Raw genomic sequence first — 20,437 nt, forward strand, 5'->3', positions numbered from 1 at the left:
TGTGTGTGTGTGTGTGTGCGATTAGAGTGTGTGCCTGTGATTCATTCACAACAAATTTATTGTTTCCTTCGTCGGGCTGCACTCTGATCTTTGAACCGAGGTCCTTCAGAACATCTTTGAACGTTACATTAACTGAGGTATCACCCTTATAAAGCCTTGCATCTTGCTATCTGTTCCCCTTGGAATTATATTGAGTAATGCAATGCTCTGGAGGCAGCAATGACAGAGGCAGTGGTTTATATTACGGTTCTATTGAAAACAATACAAAATGGAAGCTGTTTGTTCATGATCAATCGTGCATCATAGTTGAGGAAATTCAAGTCCTGTGCAATGGGGAGACATGCATGCATACACATGTTGTTACAGCAGATGAGGATTAAACTCCAGCAAACTTTAATGCAGCTCAGAATCTCTAAATCAAACCTACAAAAGTAGGAAAGGATGGACTTGCTTCCTTTGCATTCCGACTGCAGCACCATGTAGGAGATAGTCTATAATTACACAAATTGAGCAATAGAATATCATCAAATATAATGCCCACTTCATGAGCTGCCTTTCACTTCACCTTGCGCAGTAATGGACAGAATGAGAAAATGTGTCAGGAAACTAAACCAAAGTAAAATTCCACAGTTTCCTAACTGTGAAGAGAAAACAGGTGCTAGGATTGGTGAGTTTGACAGTATTCAAAACCCATTGCTTAAAAATTATTCTCCAATCATTGACACATACACTGAACAATAGCTACAATTTAATAGAGAGCATTGTCCATTCACAGGGAGAGCTGTGTGTACAGAACGGTGTGTCACACACAGGGAGAGCTGTGTGTACAGAACGGTGTGTCACACACAGGGAGAGCTGTGTGTACAGAACGGTGTGTCACACACAGGGAGAGCTGTGTGTACAGAACAGTGTGTCACACACAAGTAAACTGTTATACTGATTTAATAACATCTCATCATATCCCTGAACCACATCTATGTGTTTCCCTCGCATCCCCAAATCCCTGAAATGATGACCATTGTGGATTGTTATAAAAATCTATCTGGTTCGCTAATGTCCTTTAGGAAAGGAAATCTGTTATCTTTACTCAGTCTGGCCGACATGTGACTCCAGACCCACAGCAATAGGGTTTATTGCTGCCTTCAAGGGCTATTCAGAATGGGCAACAAATGCTGACCTTGCCATTGACACCACATCCTGTGAATGAATATAAAACCTCCCCATTTCATCCCAGATGCTTCCTTGTCTCTGGAAGCCTGTTATATTCCATGTGCTGGATTTTTTGAATTGGTGTCTTTAGATTATTAGCCATGATATTCTTTCCTCCCTTTTGTTGAATAAAGGAGCAGTCTTCGAGAGCTCCTGTTGTTCCCACTCAAGCCAGTTTACACTCTCGCATTCTCTCAGCTGCTATTTCTAGCCAATTTTGGGAAACAAGTAAGTGGGTATCAGCTAAATTGACCTTGAAGGGAATGTCCCCAAACCCACAGCATTGCACCATGCAGCCCCTGGTATGTTTGTTTTTTTTGATGCCGAAATACACTAGAAACAAAAACCAAACATGAACAGGCAGGAGAGGAATGTCTGTTTGTGGAGGTGTTGTGGAGGGTGAAGAGTGAACTGCGCAGGCCAAACGAAAGACATACTCAGCATGAATCCTAAAATTTGAAAGGCATTGGACGTGCAGATACATTCCACCCTGAACATAAACTATAGCCAGTCGGAAAAGATTCAGCTTATCACCAGGGCAACCTGTCAGCAAATCTTTGGTCTGGAACCAGTGGTTGTCAGGGAAATAAAAAGGGGCGAGCTTTTGTGTCTTGTCAGTCTTCAGATGAAATGTAACCAACAGGTCTCTAATTAAACAGCACTACCATCTCCTGTCAACACTGCATTCAGCCAACTCATTATAGAATCAGTGAGCGTCTGCCTCTCTGCACCATCGCTCGAAAATTATAGGGTCGCATCTTCATCTCCACAAATGGAATGGATATCTCGTGACCTTTCCAATGGTACCAGTTTATGCCCTGGGAAACAAAGGGGAAAATCAGACAGGGTGCCAAACCAAATCAATATTAAATATCCAGCCACATTCATCAATGGGGAGACGATGGCCTGGTGGTATTAACGCTAGACTATTAATCCAGAAACTCAGCTATTGTTCTGGGGACCCGGGTTCAAATCCCACCATGGCAGATGGTGTGACTTGAATTCAATAAAAAAGTAACTGGGATTAAAAGTCTGCTGGTGATCATGAAACCATTGTCGATTGTCAGAAAAAAACATCTGGCTCACTAATATCCTTTAGGGAAGGAAATCTGCTGTCTTTACCTGGTCTGGCCTACATGTGACTCCAGAGCCACAGCAATGTGGTTGACTCTGAACTGCTCTATAGGCCGTACAGTGGTTAGCACTGCTGCCACACAGGGATCCATGTTCAATTCCAGCCTCAAGTCACTGTCTGTGTGGAGTTTGCATAGTCTTCCCATATCTGTATGGGTTTCCTCCAGGTGCTCCGGTTTCCTCCCACAATCCAAAGATGTGGGGTTAGGTTGATTGGCCACACTAAATTGACCATAGTGTCAGGGGATTAGCAGGGTAAATCTGTGGGTTTACGGGAATAGGGTCGGGGTGGAATTGCAGTTGGTGCAGACTTGATGGGCTGAATGGCCTCCTTCTGCACTGTAGAGATGAAGATGCAATGCACACACACACTCTAATCACAATCACACACACACACACACTAATCACACACATACTCTCTCTAGTCACAATCACACACGCACATGCTCTCTAATCACACACACACACACACACACACACACACTCTCTCTTTAATCACACACACATACATACACTCTCTAATCACACACACACACACTCTCTACTCACACAGTCTCTTTAATCACAGATGAAAAGGAAGCCCATGTAGACACACAGGGAGAATGTACAAATTCTACACAGACAGTTACCCAAGGCTGGAATTGAACTCAGGTCTCTGGCATTGTGAGGCAACAGTACTAACCACTGTGCCACCATTTCATTTTACTCTGGCTATCATGTTTAAATTAGTCCTCTTGTCATTTAGACTATTTACTTTAGATTTTTCCTTGTTCTTTGCTACTACTAATATAAACTTAATGATGCAATGATCACTCTTACCCAAATGTTCCCGCACCTACATAGAATCATAGAAATCTACAGTGCAAAAAGAGGCCATTCGGCCCATCGAGTCTGCATCAACCACAATCCCACCCAGGCCCTACCCCATATCCCTATACATTTACCCACTAATTCCTCTAACCTACGCATCCCAGGACACTAAGGGGCAATTTTAGCACGGCCAATCAACCTAACCCACACATCTTTGGACTGTGGGAGGGAACTGGAGCACCCAGAGAAAGCCCACGCAGACACGAGGAGAATATGCAAACTCCACACAGACAGTGACCCGAGCTGGGAATTGAGAGGTCTACATGTAGAGGTTTACAGTATTTAAGTAGGCCCTTGACCCAACTTGTCCACACTGCCCTTTTTTTAAACCACTAAGCTAGTCCCAATTGCCCACATTTGGCCCATATCCCTCTATACCCATCTTACCCATGTAACTGTGTAAATGCTTTTTAGAAGACAAAGTTGCACCCACCTCTGCCAGCACTTCTGGCAGCTTGTTCCAGACACTTACCACTTTGTGTGTGAAAAAATTGCCCCCCTGAACCCTTTTGTATCTCTCCCCTCTCACCTTAAACCAATGCCCTCTAGTTTTAGATTCCCCAACCTTTGGGAAAAGATGTTGACTATCTACACCCCTCATTATTTTATGGACCTTGAGAAGATTACTCTTAAGCCTCCTATGCTTCCGTGAAAAAGTCCCAGTCTATCCAGCCCCTCTTTCTAACTCAAACCTGGTCCACTTGTCCCACCTCATCCCCAGCACCAGATCCACCATTGCCTCTTTTCTAGTTGAACTGAGAGCATTCTGCCCAAGGAAATTCTGAACATATTTCAGACATTCCTCCCTCTTTCTCCTTACTCTAACATCAATATTTGGGTGATTATGGAGGATAAGTATGGCAAGTTTTGGGAACCTTTAGGGGGCGCCTTGACAAATACATGAATAGAATGGGAATAGAAAGATATGGCCCCCGGAAGGGTAGGGGGTTTTAGTTAAGGCGGGCAGCATGGTCAGTGCAGCCTGTTCCTGTGCTGCAATGTTCTTTGTTCTTTGATTAAGTCCTCCAATATCACTATCCTAGACTTTTTATGCATCTGTTCCATTTCCCTGCAGATTTGTTCCTCTACCTCTCTCTCTCTCTCAACTTTAGAGTCTGTACAAATCACCCAATAATGTGATCCCTTTTTGCTTCTCAATTCGAACCAAACAAGAACATAAGAACTAGGAGCAGGAATAGGCCACTTGGCCCCTCGAGCCTGCTCCACAATTCAATAAGATCATGGCTGATCTTTTCATGGACTCAGCTCCACTTACCCACCCGCTCACCTTTAATTCCTTTACTGTTCAAAAATCTATCTTTGCGTTAAACACATTCAATGAGGTAGCTTCAACTGCTTCACTGGGCAGAGAATTCCACAGATTCACAACCCTCTGGGCAAAGAAGTTCCTCCTCGACTCAGTCTTAAATATGTTCCCCCAGCAAGGGGCATGCATGCAGCAGGTTGTAGTGGGCTGCTCTTGGACGTTGCTTCGGGAGTTGCCTATTGCTTCATGTCGTTAGTGTGCTTAAACTGGACCATCTCGAGGGCAACATGACAGCTCAGAGACTATCTCTGTTGCTGTGCGGACACATGGATTTGGGCCTGTGTCTGTGGGAGTTTGCACGTTCTCCCCGTGGTTGCGTGGGTTTCCTCCGGGTACTCCGGTTTCCTCCCACATCCCAAAGATGTGCTTTTAGGCTGATTGATTGGGTAACAAATTGTCCCTATATTGGACCTCCCTGATCCTCGCACATTAGGCGTAGACTAAAATCATGAATAGGTCACTGAGACAGTGGGACGGCGGCGCGGGCTCGTTGGGCCGAAGGGCCTGTTTCCCGTGCTGTGTTGTTCTTTGTTCTTTGTTCTTTGTTATTTTAAGGCTATGCCCCCTAGTTCTGGTTTCACCAGCCAGTGGAAACAACCTCTCTGCTTCTATCTTACCTATTCCCTTCATAATCTTATATGTTTCTATAAGATCCCCCCTCATTTTTCTAAATTCTAATGAGTACAGTCCCAGTCTACTAAATCTCTCCTCACAAGCCAAACCTCTCAGCTCCGGAATCAACCTATAAATCTTCCCTGCACCCCAGTGCCAGTACATCCTTTTTCAGGTAAGGAGACCAAAACTATACACAGTATTCCAGGTGTGTTACAACTGCAACATAACCTCCCTGTTTTTAAACTCCATCCTTCCAGCAATGAAGGACAAAATTCCATTTGCCTTCTTAATTACCTGCTGTACCTGCAAACAACTTTGTGATTCATGAACAAGGACACCCACGTCCCTCTGCAAGCAGCATGCCCCAGTTTTTTTTTACCATTTTGTTGTTATTCTTAATAGTCTATTTTGTTGTTATTCTTACCAAAATGGATGCCCTCACATTTACCAACATTGTTGTCCATCTGCCAGACCCTTGCCCACTCACTATCTATACCCTTTGCAGACTTTGTGTCCTCTGCACATTTTGCTCTACCAGTCACCTTAGTATCACCTGCAAATTTTGACACATTACACTTGGTCTCCAACTCCATATCATCTATATAAACTGTAAACAATTGTGGTCCCAATACTGATCCCTGAGGCACACCATTGGTCACTGATTACCAACCAGAAAAACACCCATTTATTCCCACTCTGCTTTCCGTTATTTAACCAATCCTCTATCTATGCTAATACATTTCCAGTAACAGTGTGCACCTTTGTCTTACGCAGCAGCCTTTTGTGCAGCACCTTGTCGAATGCTTCTGCAAATCCAGACACATCACATCTACCGGTTCCCTGTTGTCCATCGCGCTCATAATATTCTCGAAGAATTCCACTAAATTTGCTAACCATGACCTGCTGTGTCTTCCCAATGGGAGAACAGATTCTATCCATGGCCCCTCAGGTCATCTCTTTTTCCAACACTATAATCTCTTCCGAAAACAGTGCTGTCACAAACACCCCTTTTTTTCACTTTTCTAACTTTTCTCAACACTTTATTTCCTTGAATATGAGGTTTCCAGTCGAAGAACAAACAAAGGACAAAGAACAATACAGCACAGGAACAGGCCCCTCCGCCCTCCAAGCCTGCGTTCCTAACGAGACTATCCATTTGTATCCCTCTATTCCCAGTCTGTTCATGCGGCTAACTAGATATGTCTTAAATGATTCTAGCATGTCTGCCTCAACCATCTTGCTTGGCAGTGCATTTCAGGCCCCCACCACCCGCTGTGTAAAATACATCCCCACATATCTGTATTGAACCTGGCTCCCTTCACCTTGAACTTTTGACCCCTTGTGTTTGTCATATGCAACCTAGGAAAAAGCTTCCAACTGTTCATCCTATCTATGCCCTTCATAATTCTATAAACTTCTATTAGGTCGCCCCTCAACCTCCATCTTTCCAGGAAGAACATCCCTAGTTTACTCAATCTCACCTCATAGCTAAGACCCTCCATACCAGGCAACACCCTGGTAAACTTTTTCTCCACTCTCTCCAAAGCCTCCTTGTCCTTCTGATAGTGTGGTGACTAGAACTGGATGCAATATTTCAAATGTGGCCTAACCAACGTTCTATATAACTGCAACATCACATACCAACTTTTACACTCTATGCCCCGTCCAATAAAGGCAAGCATGCCATATGCCTTCTTCACCACCTTTTCCACCTGTGTTGCCACCTTTAGGGATCTGTGGACTTGCACACCCAGGTCCCTTTGTGTGTCTATACTTCTGATGGTTCTGCCATTTATTGTATAACTCCTCCCTGCATTAGATCTACCAAAATGCATCACTTCGCATTTATCTGGATTAAATTCTATCTGCCATTTCTCCGCCCAATTTTCCAGCCTATCTATATCCTGCTGTATTCTCTGACAATGTTCATCACTGTCTGCAACTCCAGCAATCTTTGTGTCATCCACAAACTTACTAATCAGACCAGCTACATCTTCTTCCAAATCACTTCTATATATCACAAACAGCAGAGGCCCCAGTACAGAGTCCTGCAGAACACCACTAGTCACAGACCTCCAATCAGAAAAAAGACCCCTCCACTGCCACTCTCCGTCTTCTATGGCCAAACCATTTCTGAATCTATCTAGCTAGTTCACCTTTGATCCCGTGTGATTTAACTTTTTGCAGCAGCCTTTCACGAGGGATCTTGTCAAATGCTTTATTAAAATCCATGTAGACGACATCCATGGCCCTTCCCTCATCACTCATTTTTGTCACCCCCTCAAAAAACTCAACCAAATTTTTGAGGTATGACCTTCCTCGTACAAAACCATGTGTATATCGCTAATGAGACTATTCTGTTCTAAATGCGTATAGATCCTATCTCTAACAATCTTCTCCAACAATTACCTTACCACAGACATCAAACTCACTCTATAATTATTCGGGTATCCTTGCTACCCTTCTTAAATAACAGGACCACATTTGCTATCCTCCAATCCTCTGGGACCTCACCTGTGTCCAATGAAGAAACAAAGATTTCTGTTAGAAGTCCAGCAATTTCATCTCTTGTCTCCCTCAGTAATCTAGGGCAGATGCCATCTGGCCCTGGGGATTTGTCAACCTTAATGCTTCCTCCCTCGTAATTGTGATTTGTTCTAACGGATCTACACATCCTTCTGAGACACTACCAATCAACATGTCCCTCTCCTTCGTGAATACTGATGCAAAGTATTCATTTAGCATCTCACCTTCTTAGAAACATAGAAAAACTACAGCACAATACAGGACCTTTGGCCCACAAAGTTGCGCCGAACATGTCCCTACTTCCTTGGGTTCTAAGCATAATTCCCCTCCTTTGTTCTTGAGAGGTCCGACTCTTTCTCTGATAACCCTCTTGTTCCTAATGTGTGTATAAAATGCCTCGAGATTCTCCTTAATCCTGTCTGCCAAGGACATTTCATAGCCCCTTTTTACCCTTCTAACTCCCTGTTTAAGTTCTTTGCTACTCTCTCTGTATTCCTTCAGTGCTTCCTCTGTTTTTAGCTGCCTGGACCTTATGTATGCCTCTTTTTTCTTTTGGATTAGACCCACAATTTCTCTGGTTATCCACGGTTTTCGAATCCTACCTTTCCTGTCCTTCCTTTTTATAGGCACATGCCTGTCCTGCACTCTTATCAACTGCTCCTTAAAATACTCCCATATGCCAGATGTGGACTTACCCTCAAACAGCCCCTCCCAATCAACAGCCACCAAATTCTACCTAATCTGGCTGTAGTTAGCCTTCCCCCAATTCAGCACCTTACCCATTGGACAATACACATCCTTTTCCATGACTATCCAAAAGTTTACAGAATTGTGGTCACTGTTCGTCACGTGTTCCCCCACTGAAACTTTGATGACCTGACAGGGCTCATTTCCCAGTACTAGATCCAGTATAGCTCTCTCTCTTGTAGGAATATGAACATATTGTTCCAAAGAACCTTCCTGGACACATTTTACAAATTCCTCCCTGTCTGGACCCCAGCCCTAAGGGATTTCCAGTCTATATGAGGGAAATTAAAGTCTTCCACTACAACAACCCTATTTTTCTACATCCATCCAGAATCTCCTTACATATCTGTTCTTCAACTTCCCTTGGACTTTATAAATCAGAGTATTGAGAATAAAAGTTGGAGTGTTATGGTAAGGTTATATAAGGCATTGGTGAGGCTGACTTTAAGCATTGTGTACAGTTTTGGTCACCTAGGTACAGGAAGGATGTAAATAAGGTTGAAAGAGTGCAGAGAAGGTTCACAAGGATGTTGCCAGGACTTGAGAAGCTGTGTTACAGAGAGAGATTGAATAGGTTAGGACTTTATTCCCTGGAGCGTAGAAGGATGAGGGGAGATTTGATAGAGGTGTATAAGATTTTGATGGGTACAGATAGAGTGAATGCAAGCAGGCTTTTTCCACTGAGGCTAGGGGAGAAAAAATCCAGAGGGCATGGGTTAAGGGTGAAAGGAGAAAAGTTTAAAGGGAATATTAGGGGGGCTTCTTCACACGGAGAGTGGTGGGCTTGTGGAATGAGCTGCCGGATAAAGTGGTAAATACGGGGTCACTTTTAACATTTAAGAAAAACTTGGATGGGTTCATGGATGAGAGGGGTGTGGAGGGATATGGTCCAAGTGCAAGTCAGTGGGACTAGGCAAAAAATGGTTCGGTACAGACAGGAAGGGCCAAAAGGCCTGTTTCTGAGCTGTAATTTTCTATGGTTCTATGGTTTCTATGGTTCCCTGGGCTGTTGGGAGGCCTATATTATACCTCCAGCAAAGTGACTGTTTCTGAGCTCTTTTTTCTGAGCTCGAGCCACAGTGTCTCGTTACATGATCCTTCCAAATTGTCCACTCTCTGTTCCACTGTAATAATCTCCCTAACCAGTACTGCTGCACCCCCACTTCTTCTTGCCTCTCCTCTGTCTCGCCTAAAACACTTATACCCAGGAATATTCAGCTGCCAGTCCTGTTCGTCCTTTAACCAAGTCTTTGTCATTGCAATCACATCCAAGTTTTGCACATGTATTAACACTCTAAGTTCATCTGTCTTGCCTGTCACACTCCTTGCATTTAAGCAAATGTACTCCAGACCTCCAGGCCCATTGAATTCATCCTCCCCAAGATTGCTCTTCCTCTTAGGTTGCCCTATCTTGGCCCCACGCTCGTAGAATCACAGAACCCTACAGTGCAGAAAGAGGCCCTTCGGCCCATCGAGTCTGCACCGAACATGATCCCACCTAGGCCCTACCCCCATATCCCTACATATTATACCCACTAATCCCTCTAACCTAAGCATCCCTGGACACTAAGGGGCAATTTCTTAGCATGGCCAATCAACCTAACCCGCACATCTTTGGACTGTGGGAGGAAACTGAAGCACCTGGAGGGTCCCCAGTCTCTATGCTTGCTGACCTGTTCTGATTCCCACCTCCCTGCCACATTAGTTTAAATGCACCCGAACTATACTAGCAAACCTCCCAGCCAGGATATTGGTGCCTCTCCAGTTCAGGTGTCCTTCTTGTAGAGGTCCCATCCTCTCTGGAAGACTTTCCAGTTATCCACGAATCTGAAACTCTCCCCTCTGCACCAGTTCTTTAGCCATGTGCTCAGCTGCACTATCTCCTTGTTTCTAGCCTCACTAGCATGTGGCACGGGGAGTAATCCAGAGATTGCTACCCGAGAGGTCCTGTTGTAATCCTTGCTACTTTTTAAGCCACAATTCCATTATTCCTATATGGCTATTTGTACTTACAGTTTACTAATCTTATTCACTACACTATTTGCATAGATAGTGTGCATTGTCAAACTCACTTTGTATTCCTTGTAGCCCTTCTTCATCTCAACCAATCCAAGCATAGTACAAAAACAACTTACATTCATGTAACAACATAGATATAATTAAGTAACCTGTGGTTGATTCAAGAACACAATTGGACATAAGAAGACCCAAGTACAGAGACACAGAGAGGTATGCAAAGGTTTAGGGAGGGTTCCTAGATCTTTGGAACTTGGCAGCTGAAGACATGGTCACCAAAAGGTCAGGACTGGATGAGAGCAGGAATCTGGGAGCATCATGAAGCTGGAAGATCCCCCAGAGATACTGGGGCTCTGCCACTGGTGGATTTGAAAACCAGCTTGAGCATTTTAAATCAAGGCATGCTACAACTGGAACCCAAGTGAGCTGGGCCATAATGAGTCAACACTCTGGCGGATGGGTCAGGGTGAAAGCTCAGCCAAGGGAGTATGGGAGTAGTCATCTCTGAATAACCACAAATCAGTCAGGCTCAGATTGGAACACATGTTACTGTTTCCTCCCCAAGCCTATCTCTGATTGGACAGGAGTTTTTGATCCATTCTACCTCCTTCCCCCAAACCCCAAAGCCAATCTGTGATTGGATCACAGACTCCTGTTTTCCCCTAACCCAATCTCTGATTGGATCACAGATTCCTGTCTCCCCAAAAGCCAGCGTCTGATTGGATACAGAATTCTGTGTCCCATCATCCAGCCCCTTCCCCCGCTGCCACCACCCTCCCCCACAGCCAATCTCAGATAGGATCACTGATTCATCTTCCCCCAAGCTGGTCATGATTGAATTACAGGCTCCTGTTCCACTCGCATCCCACTCCCCCTCTCATAACCCCCAGAGCTCAGTGTGAGAGTTTACTTGAGCAGAATGTCTGAGGAGTTGTGAACAATGCTGAACATCCCCACTACTAACCTCATGATGGAAGGAAAGTCATTGATGAAGTAACTGAAAATGGTTGAGCCTAGGACACTACCGCAAGGAACTCCTGCAGTGATATCCTGAGATGATTGGCCTCCAATCATCACAGTCGTCTTCCTTTGTGCCGAGTGTGAATTCACCAGCAGAGAGTTTGCACTGAATCCCACTGACTCTAGTTTTGCTAGGACTCCCTGATGCTATACTGGGACAAATAATGTCAAGCTCTGTCACTTTCATCTCATCTCTGGAGTTTAGCTCTTTTGTCATGTTTGAACCAAGACTGTAATGAGGTCAGGAGCTAAATGACCCTTGTAGAGCCCAAACTGAGTGACCATGAGCAGGTTATTGCTGAGTAAGTGCCACGTGATAGTGCTGTTGATGAGTCCTTCCATCATTTTACTGTTGACTGAGAGTAAACTGATGGGGCAGTAATTAACCAGGTTTGATTTATCCTGTTTTTTGCATACAGAATATACCTGAGTAATTTTTCACTGCCAGGTGGATGCTACTGTTGTAGCTGTACTGGAACCACTTGGCTAAGGGTGTAGCAAGTTCTGGCGCACTAATAGGAGGTGATGGTGCAGCGGTATTGTCACTGGACCATAATCCAGAGACCCAGGGTAACAGTCTGGGGACCTGGGTTCAAATCCCACCACAGCTGATGGTGAAACTTGAATAAAATCTGGGAATAAAAGTCTAATGATGACAATGGAATCATTGTTGATTGTTGTAAAAACCCACCTGGTTCACATATGTCCTTTAGGGAAGGAAACCTGGTGTCCTCACCTGCTCTGGCCTACATGTGACTCCAGACATGTGGTTAACAACATGGCTGTGGGTCTGATGGCAGATAAAGGGGCATTAGTGAACCAGTTTTACGACAATGCAGTAGCTTCACAATCAGCATTCCTGATTCTTTCAGTTTAAATTTCTTAGTGCCAGTTGAGCTCTTGTTCACTGGGGCATTAATCCACTCCTCTGGGATACTTGTCAAGTGGCATTCCCACAACATTGCCATTCCTACCTCTTCCTATTCACTTCTTATGTATGGGACATCATGTGAAAATCCTACTGTAGATCTCGCAGAGACAGTGTGCATGAGTTGTGTGACCGTGCAACTTCAGAGAGAGTCCCTAAGGAGATGTCATCCTTCCCCAACACAAACCACTGAGGGAATGTGATGGGAAATTAAGGTTGTCAATGTGAGAGACTTTAACTCAACACTGTGCATATCACCATCCTGCACTAACATCTGATACAAAATTAACATAAGTGAATGTAGCCTGCCCTTGAAATGTGTGTTATTGAACATTAGGTCACTGAGAGATTCTCATCTCCAATTGTAACTGTGAGGTCTACCTAATCTCCTCCTCCGCAGCTATCTGTATGGAGGTATCTGGAGGGTCATCTCTGTCTGCTCTTCTATGCTCTCTTACAAGGATGAAAAGATGTGAGTGTGAGAATTGGAAGGTGGATAGACTTCATAGAATCCCTACAGTGCAGATGGATTGTATTTGTGCAGGACTAGACATGATGTAAGAGAAAGGTGAGTGTCAAGTGGGGAGTGCTCAGTGAAAGATATGAAGAGGTGCCTTGATAGAGAGCAATATGTCTGTAAGGTAAGGTGATCTTAGGAACAAAGTGCAGCAAGTAGGCTTGTGAAGGCCTAACCAGTTTGGTTCGGGTGAGAGACATCAGGATGTGGTTAAGTGAGCCTTCAATGCAGGTCCAGCTTCCACTGCTGCTGCTAACCTCCTCTGGAATCTCCAGCTATCTCTGACTGTGTGAGCCAGAGTTCATTTTCCTGTGAATGAGGGAGGGAATCCCCCTGAGAGCCCATTCACACCACAGATTAATTTTAGAGAGCAGCGGCTGGGATTCTCCAGGCCTGCTACAGTGAATGGAAATTTGACTGAGCATCAGATTCTTCATTCTTGCTGCAGTGGTAGCAGGGTGTGTGAGATGAGAGAATCCTGGCCTGTGTGAGGTGAGGTGTAGCCTGCCCATACTGAAAATCCATTGGTGCAATGTCTTGCTTTGTTCAAAACTTCACCCATTCCTCAGCTTTGTAAAATCCTGTTAAACCTTCAGGAAATTTCACCAAGATTGCCGTTGTCCCCATCCCAGACCCCACCCTTTGCCCAACCACCCATGTGGCCTGTCAGTCAATGCATTAAAATTTAACCAATTAGAGACAGGCTGGTGCGTTTTGGGAATCAGTGATCCATTCAGAGACAGGCTGGTGACACCAAGCACTCTGACATTGGGCATTGTGTCTGCTCCCTCTAGTCTGTTTGATTTGTTTGTCCCTTACCTGACTATGGCGATTCTCTCCGTATTTCCCATTGAGGTTAGCACGGTGACAGTTCTTATACCACCAGGCTCCCTTGTAAGACGAGGCACAGTTTGTGATAGCAACATCATTGTCCCGATCCTTGGTGGAAAATGGGCGGCCCTGATGATAGGAGAGTGAGTCCCCTGTGGATATAGAGTTACAGACTCATTGCAGGCATAGACAGTGATCAATTGACTCAGTGATGGCTCCTTGTGGGTTAATACAATCAGCCTCATCCCTGCTCTATCTCTATATCTCTAAGTTTAATTTTTTCCAGTTCCCATCCAGTTTCCTGTGGAAATCATTTATTGTCTCCCTCACAATCTCCCCTAACTCTTTCCTAAAACCTTCAATTTGTGTTCCCCAGTCATTGTACTATCAGCCAATGGGAAAGGCTGTCATCATCTTCTACACCTCTACCAAATCTCCCCTCAATCTCCTGTACTCCCAGTAGAACATTGGCACCTTGGTGCTAAAATCTCTCATCTCTGGACCCATTCTGGTAAATCTCCTCCACGCCCTCTCAAGAATGCTCACAACCTTCCTGAAGTGTTCTGCTGAATTGGACTCCCTGCAGACTCTTCAGAACTGTCTCATTTAGTCTATGTTGTCTGTCCCTAGCCCTTCTTTCTCAGGCTTCTCTGTATGAAATCCTATCTATACCTTGTCTCCTCATTCTGAAAATTCTGGTGATTCATGGCTGAGGATAATCAAATCCCTTGGTACCACATCATTCTGCAGTCTCTCTTCATTTTAATGATATTCTTGCTGAATCTGTACAAGGTACTTGTGGGAACACACCTGGATACAGGGTACAGTTTTGGTCTCCTTCTCTAAGAAGGGATATACTTGATTTGGAGGTAGTTTAAAGAAGGTTCATTAGACTGATTCCTGGACTGAAAGGATTGTCTTATTGCAAAGTTTAAGCAAGTTAGGTCTATGCCAATTGGTGTTTAGAAGAATGAGAGGTGTGACCATACTGTGCCTTCTAGAAATGTATTTTAGTCATGTTTCTGTGCTGAATGCATTTACTAGCCCCTTTCTTTTTACCAGAGCCATTTTGTCTGACCCAGCAGCCCTGTATTGTTACTGCAGGGACATAATTGATCTTAATTGCTCCAACGTTTGTTCAAACTGAACTAATGCAGTGCTTTGTTATTTTGCATTTTCCTTGGGATATTGCGGAGTAGTAATTGATTAGGTTGATTGACAGGTAAGGTCATATGACTGGGTACAGCTAGGCTCTCACAGAAAACTCAAGGCCACTGTTGAAAAAAAGAGGTAAACAAAAGGGTAACTATAGGCCGGTTAGCTTAACTTTTGCAGTAGGGAAAATGCTTGAATCTATCATCAAGGGAGAAATAGCGAGACATCTAGATATAAATTGCCCCATTGGGAAGAAGCAGCATGGCTTCATGAAGAGCAGGTCATGTTTGACTAATTTGGTGGAATACTTTGAGAACATTACATGTGCAGTAGACAATGGGGAACCTGTGGATGTGATGTATCTGGATTTCCAGAAGGCATTTGACAAGGTGCCACACCAAAGGCTGCTACATAAGATAAAGGTGCACACCGTTATGGATAACATATTAGTGTGGAAAGAAGATTGGTTAAATAACAGAAAGCAAAGAGTGGGGATAAAGGGGTGTTTTTCTGGTTGGCGATCAGTGACTCGAGGTGTGCCTCATGGATCAGTGTTGGGATCCCAATTGTTTACAGTTTAGATAGATGATTTGGAGTTGGAGACCAAGTGTAATGTGTCAAAATTCATAGATGACACTAAGGTGACTGGTAGAGCAAAATGTGCAGAGGACGCTGAAAGTCTACAAAGGGATATAGATAATCTAACTGAGTGGGCGAGGATCTGGCGATGGAGTACAATGTTGGTTTCGGTAGGAATAACAATAAAATGAACTATTATTTAAATGGTAAAAAACTGTGGCATGCTGCTGTACAGAGGGACCTGGGTGTCCTTGTTCATGAAAAAAGTTGGTTTGCAGGTACAGCAGGTAATGGAAGTCAAATGGAATTTTGTCCTTAATTGCTAGAAGAATGGAGTTTAAAAATGGGAGGTTATGTTGCAGTTGTATAAGGTGCTGGTGAGGCCACACCTGAAGCGGTATGTACAGTTTTGATCTCCTTACTTGAAAAAGGATATACTGGCACCAGAAGGGATCCAGAGGAGATTCGTAGGTTGATTCCGGAGCTGAGGGGGTTGGCTTATGAGGAGAGACTGAGTAGACTGGGACTATACTTATTAGAATTCAGAAGAACGAGGGGAGATCCTATAGAAACATGTAAGAACATGAAGGGAACAGACATGACAGCAGCAGGGAAGTTGTTTCCACTGGCGGGTGAAACTAGAACTAGGGGCCATGGCCCCAAAATAGGGAGAGCAAATTTAGGACTGAGTTAAAGAAAAACTTGTGGAACTGTGGAATTCCCTGCCCAGTGAAGCAGTTGAGGCGGCCTCACTGAATGCTTTTAAGGCAAGGATAGATAAATTTTTGAACAGTTAAGGAATTAAGGGTGAACAGGCAGGTAAGTGGAGCTGAGTCCATGAAAAAATCAGCCATGATCTTATTGAATGGTGGAGCAGGCTCGAGAAGCCAAATGGCCTACTCCTGCTCCTAGTTTTTATGTTATGTTCTTAGTATGCATTTGGGATTTTTAGAAAGAGCTGTATATCTTGCTCTGCCTGAAGTGGAGGCTGGAATCTGCCAAGAAATAAGATTTTTTCTGAGAATCTATGTTTGGGATGTAACTTTCTTTGGAAGTTGCTGCATGGGATTTGGAAGACAGATGTCTTGGCGTTTATTGGTAGGAGGATTGAATTTAGGAGTCGCAGCGTCATGTTGCAACTGTACACAACTCTGGTGCGGCCGCACTTGGAGTATTGTGTGCAGTTCTGGTCCCCACATTATAGGAAGGATGTGGAGGCTTTGGAGAGGGTGCAGAGGAGGTTTACCAGGATGTTGCCTGGTATGGAGGGGAGGTCCTATGAGGAGAGGCTGAGGGATTTGGGGTTGTTTTCGCTGGAAAGAAGGCGGCTAAGAGGGGATCTTATTGAAACATATAAGATGATTAGAGGTTTAGATAGGGTGGATAGCCTTTTTCCTCTGATGGAGAAATCTAGCACGAGGGGGCATGGCTTTAAATTAAGGGGTGGTAGTTATAGGACGGATGTCAGGGGTAGGTTCTTTACCCAGAGGGTGGTGAGGGATTGGAATGCCCTGCCTGCTGCAGTTGTAAATGCGCCTAGTTTGGGGGCGTTTAAGAGATCCGTGGATAGGTTTATGGACGAGAAGGGATTGGTTTAGGTTAGTGGGTCATTGTTTTGTAACTGGTCGGCGCAACATCGTGGGCCGAAGGGCCTGTTCTGCGCTGTAATGTTCTATGTTCTATGTTCTATGTCTGTCTGAATCACCTCCCAGAAGTGTCAAAAGGCTTAAAATCTAGGACCTATGTCAGCATCTTTGGTTTCTGTGCTAACTAGTTCTAAAAAAGGGTTCAGTTCTGTAGGGATTCCTTCTAAATTTGGCCAATAGAGATAGTTAGCTGTTAAGAATTATATGTTGTCATGTTTAAGCGTGAGTTCAAATCTGACCATGGCAGCTGGAGGAGTTAAAATAAATCTGGAGTAAAATAACAAACTCAACAATAGTGAGGTTGAAGCTCCCAGATTGTTATAAAAGCTCAACTTGCCCACTCACTAATATGCTCCCAGCAGGGAATCTGTAATCATTTCCCAGTCTGGTGATCTCTGCAAGTAAGGAGAGAAAAAGGTGGAGGATGTGCCAACACCACACAGAGAGCAGCAATTAGCAAAGATATTTCAGCACCATTCACTCAGGGGAAATTACTATCACATTATTACTTGTGATCCATGACATTTAAGAAGAATGAAATTTTGACTGAATGAAAGTTCCTACCTTTCTAATATTAACTATTAATAAATTTCTATTCCACATCGGAATGTAAATAAAACCCACCAGCAGTCCCATTGTAATCTCCCAGTCTCAATTTGTACAGGTTCCTGGAATCACTCAGGTAAAATCGATCATACACTGCGTACACTGATTCACGGCCATCACGGAGATCAATGCGGAGTTCATATCTGCTTTGAGCAGAGATCTTGTGAATGTTATCCAAACCTAAACCCACAAAACACAGATCAACAAGTTAGAAACAGGCTGTGGGAAAGTAGAGAGGATGTGAGAGAGTGCCAGTGTGAGTTCACAGTGAGTGTGAGACAGAGTAATAGTGCAACAGTAATGTCGGTATTGGGGGAGTTGTTAGAGTCTATTATCAAGGCTTTCATAACTCTGCATTTGGCAGGCAGTGGTATAATCAGACAAAATCAGCATGGATTTACAAAATCATGCTTGTCGAATCTATTGGAATTTTGTGAGTAAAGTTAACTGAGGAGAACCAGTAGATGTGATTTATTTAGACTTTCAAAAGGCTTTCAATGTAAAGTGTATAGGTAATGTCTTAGTGTATAGATAAGTATATAGGTAAGTGTATAGGTAAGTGTATAGGTAATGTCTTGAAGTGGATAGAAAGCTGGTTAGCAGATAGGAAGCAAAGAGTTGGCATCAACGAGTCTTTTCCTGATTGTCAGTCAGAACAAAGAACAAAGAAAATTACAGCAGCATACAGGCCCTTCGGCCCTCAAAGCCTGCACTGATCATGCTGCCCGACTCAACTAAAACCTGTTATCCTTCCAAGGTCGATATCTTTCTATTTAAGAGCCTCTTAAAAGTCACTATCATATCTGCTTCCACTACCTCCCCCAGCAATGAGTTCCAGGCACCTACCACTGGGTAAAAACTTGCCTCATACATCTCTTCAATCCTTATCCCTTGCACCTTAAATCTATGCCCCTTAGTAATTGACTCTTCCATCCTGGGAAAAAGCTTCTCTCATAGAGATTTATAAAATTCTAAGAAGACTAGACAGGGTAGATGCAAGAAGGATGTTCCCGATGGTGGGGGAGTCCAGAACCAAGGGTCACACACAGTCTGAGCGTACAGGTTAGACCATTTAGGACAGAGTTGAAGAGTCATTTGTTCACCCAGAGACTGGTGAGCCTGTGGAAGTAGTTGATGCCAAAACATTGTTTGTAATCAAGAGGTAGCTAGACGTAACAATTGGGGCGAATGGAATCAAAGGTAATGGGGAGAAAGCAAGATTATACTATTGAGTTGGCCATTCATTCATGGTCGTAAGGCATGGCGGAGTAGGCTCAAAGGGCCAACTGACCTACTCCTGTTGTATGTTTCTATGTAAGTTGCCCCTTAGTGTCCATGGCAAATGTGTGGGGTTATCCGGATGGGATAGAGGGAAGGACCTGGGTGGAAATGCTCTTTTGAAGGGTCAGTGAGATTCAATGGGCCAAATGGCCTTTTCTGCACTGTAGGGATTCTATGGTTCTAGGAATCTGTCAGACATTTCTACAGGCAACATCTGGGAGTAAAATTACAGAATTCAATGAATAAAGCAGTTTCTATAGAATAGAGCATTGTGGTTGAGAAGCCACCATTAATGAACAATTGCCCCCTCAACCGAACAATGATAGATGTGATGATTGAGGAAATTAAATGTGGGATATTAACTGATAAAACCATTATTGAAAGGCTGAAACAATCTCCCTAAACGTCAATAGTATAATCAATTAAGACGTTTATTTAAACCACAGAGCTGATGAAAACATTCGCTTCTTTGCTAAGATTTGGAAAATGATCGTGTTGTACGTACCCAGCCAGAATTCACCCTCCAGGTTTCCAAAGCCCACTCGATAATCAACCCATTTCCTTGCAAAATCTATCAGTCCATCCTGCCGTCTCTGGAACACCTGTAATGAAGAAAGGCAGGGCTATAGCTGTATCCTCAAGCTTAGCAAAATATCTTCATCATCTCTGACATTCTGCTTGTATCCTCAAACATGAGAAGATTCCAGGATACCTGTGGTGTCCTTGGAGTGATTGATGGGGGCAGTGTAGAGGGAGCTTTACTCTGTATCTAACCCCGTGCTGTACCTGTCCTGGGATTGTTTGATAGGGGAGAGTGTAGATGGAGCTTTACTCTGTATCTAACCCCTGTTGTAAATGTCCTGGGAGTGTTTGATGGGGACAGCTTTAACTTCTATCTAAGCCCATGTTGGATCACCATCTGCTGTTCACATTGAATCAAGGGACCATACCAAGTTTATTTCAACCGGCTGATTTTGTACTTGGGTGCAGATTGTTTACTGCTTTCCCAATCTCAGCCCCGAGTATTTCTCCTGCCAGAATTGCCCTCTTAACCTTTCTGCACATTTCCCATACCTAATTTGCTTTCAGTACACCTAAAATTCTCATATTGCTGAATGCCAGGCTCATGGGCACTTAGTTTGTCTGGACCTCGATATGCTGCCCTGCATACACTCTATAATTTTCACTTCCATCCTCAATCTACAGATGTTTAATATTCGATGTGAACTTGCACCTTGACACTCCTTATCACTGACTTCCCTTGTGTCATCCTAATCCCACCCTGGGCACTATTCAGTGTTCTGAGGTGCGGTTGTTCAGCTAGGTTTCCTCAGCTGGCAAGTGTAACAAACATGAAACTTGTTTGATGTGGATTCAGTGAGAATGCAGATTGACTCAAGCCTTCACCTCACCAAAGTAAGGCTCTCGCA

At 43.9% G+C, this 20,437-nt stretch overlaps 1 protein-coding gene across 5 annotated transcripts in view; it reads right to left on the reverse strand.

The window, feature by feature from the left end:
* Positions 1 to 239: 239 nt before the first annotated feature.
* The window catches only part of tnr (tenascin R (restrictin, janusin)), a 281,530-nt gene continuing 261,332 nt past the window's right edge, over positions 240 to 20,437 (reverse strand). For all 5 annotated transcript variants that reach the window (XM_080196056.1, XM_080196057.1, XM_080196053.1 and 2 more), the window contains 4 exons: positions 19,513 to 19,609; positions 17,745 to 17,906; positions 13,729 to 13,892; positions 240 to 2,027 (listed from right to left, as the gene is read on the reverse strand). In XM_080196056.1, the coding sequence (XP_080052182.1) occupies positions 1,908 to 2,027; positions 13,729 to 13,892; positions 17,745 to 17,906; positions 19,513 to 19,609 (543 nt within the window). In that variant the 3' untranslated portion in view covers positions 240 to 1,907. The remainder of the gene's footprint in view (positions 2,028 to 13,728; positions 13,893 to 17,744; positions 17,907 to 19,512; positions 19,610 to 20,437) is intronic.

The sequence above is a fragment of the Carcharhinus amblyrhynchos genome, chromosome 9 (assembly GCF_965287045.1).
Source record: "Carcharhinus amblyrhynchos chromosome 9, sCarAmb.v2.hapA, whole genome shotgun sequence".
Lineage (NCBI taxonomy): Eukaryota > Metazoa > Chordata > Chondrichthyes > Carcharhiniformes > Carcharhinidae > Carcharhinus > Carcharhinus amblyrhynchos.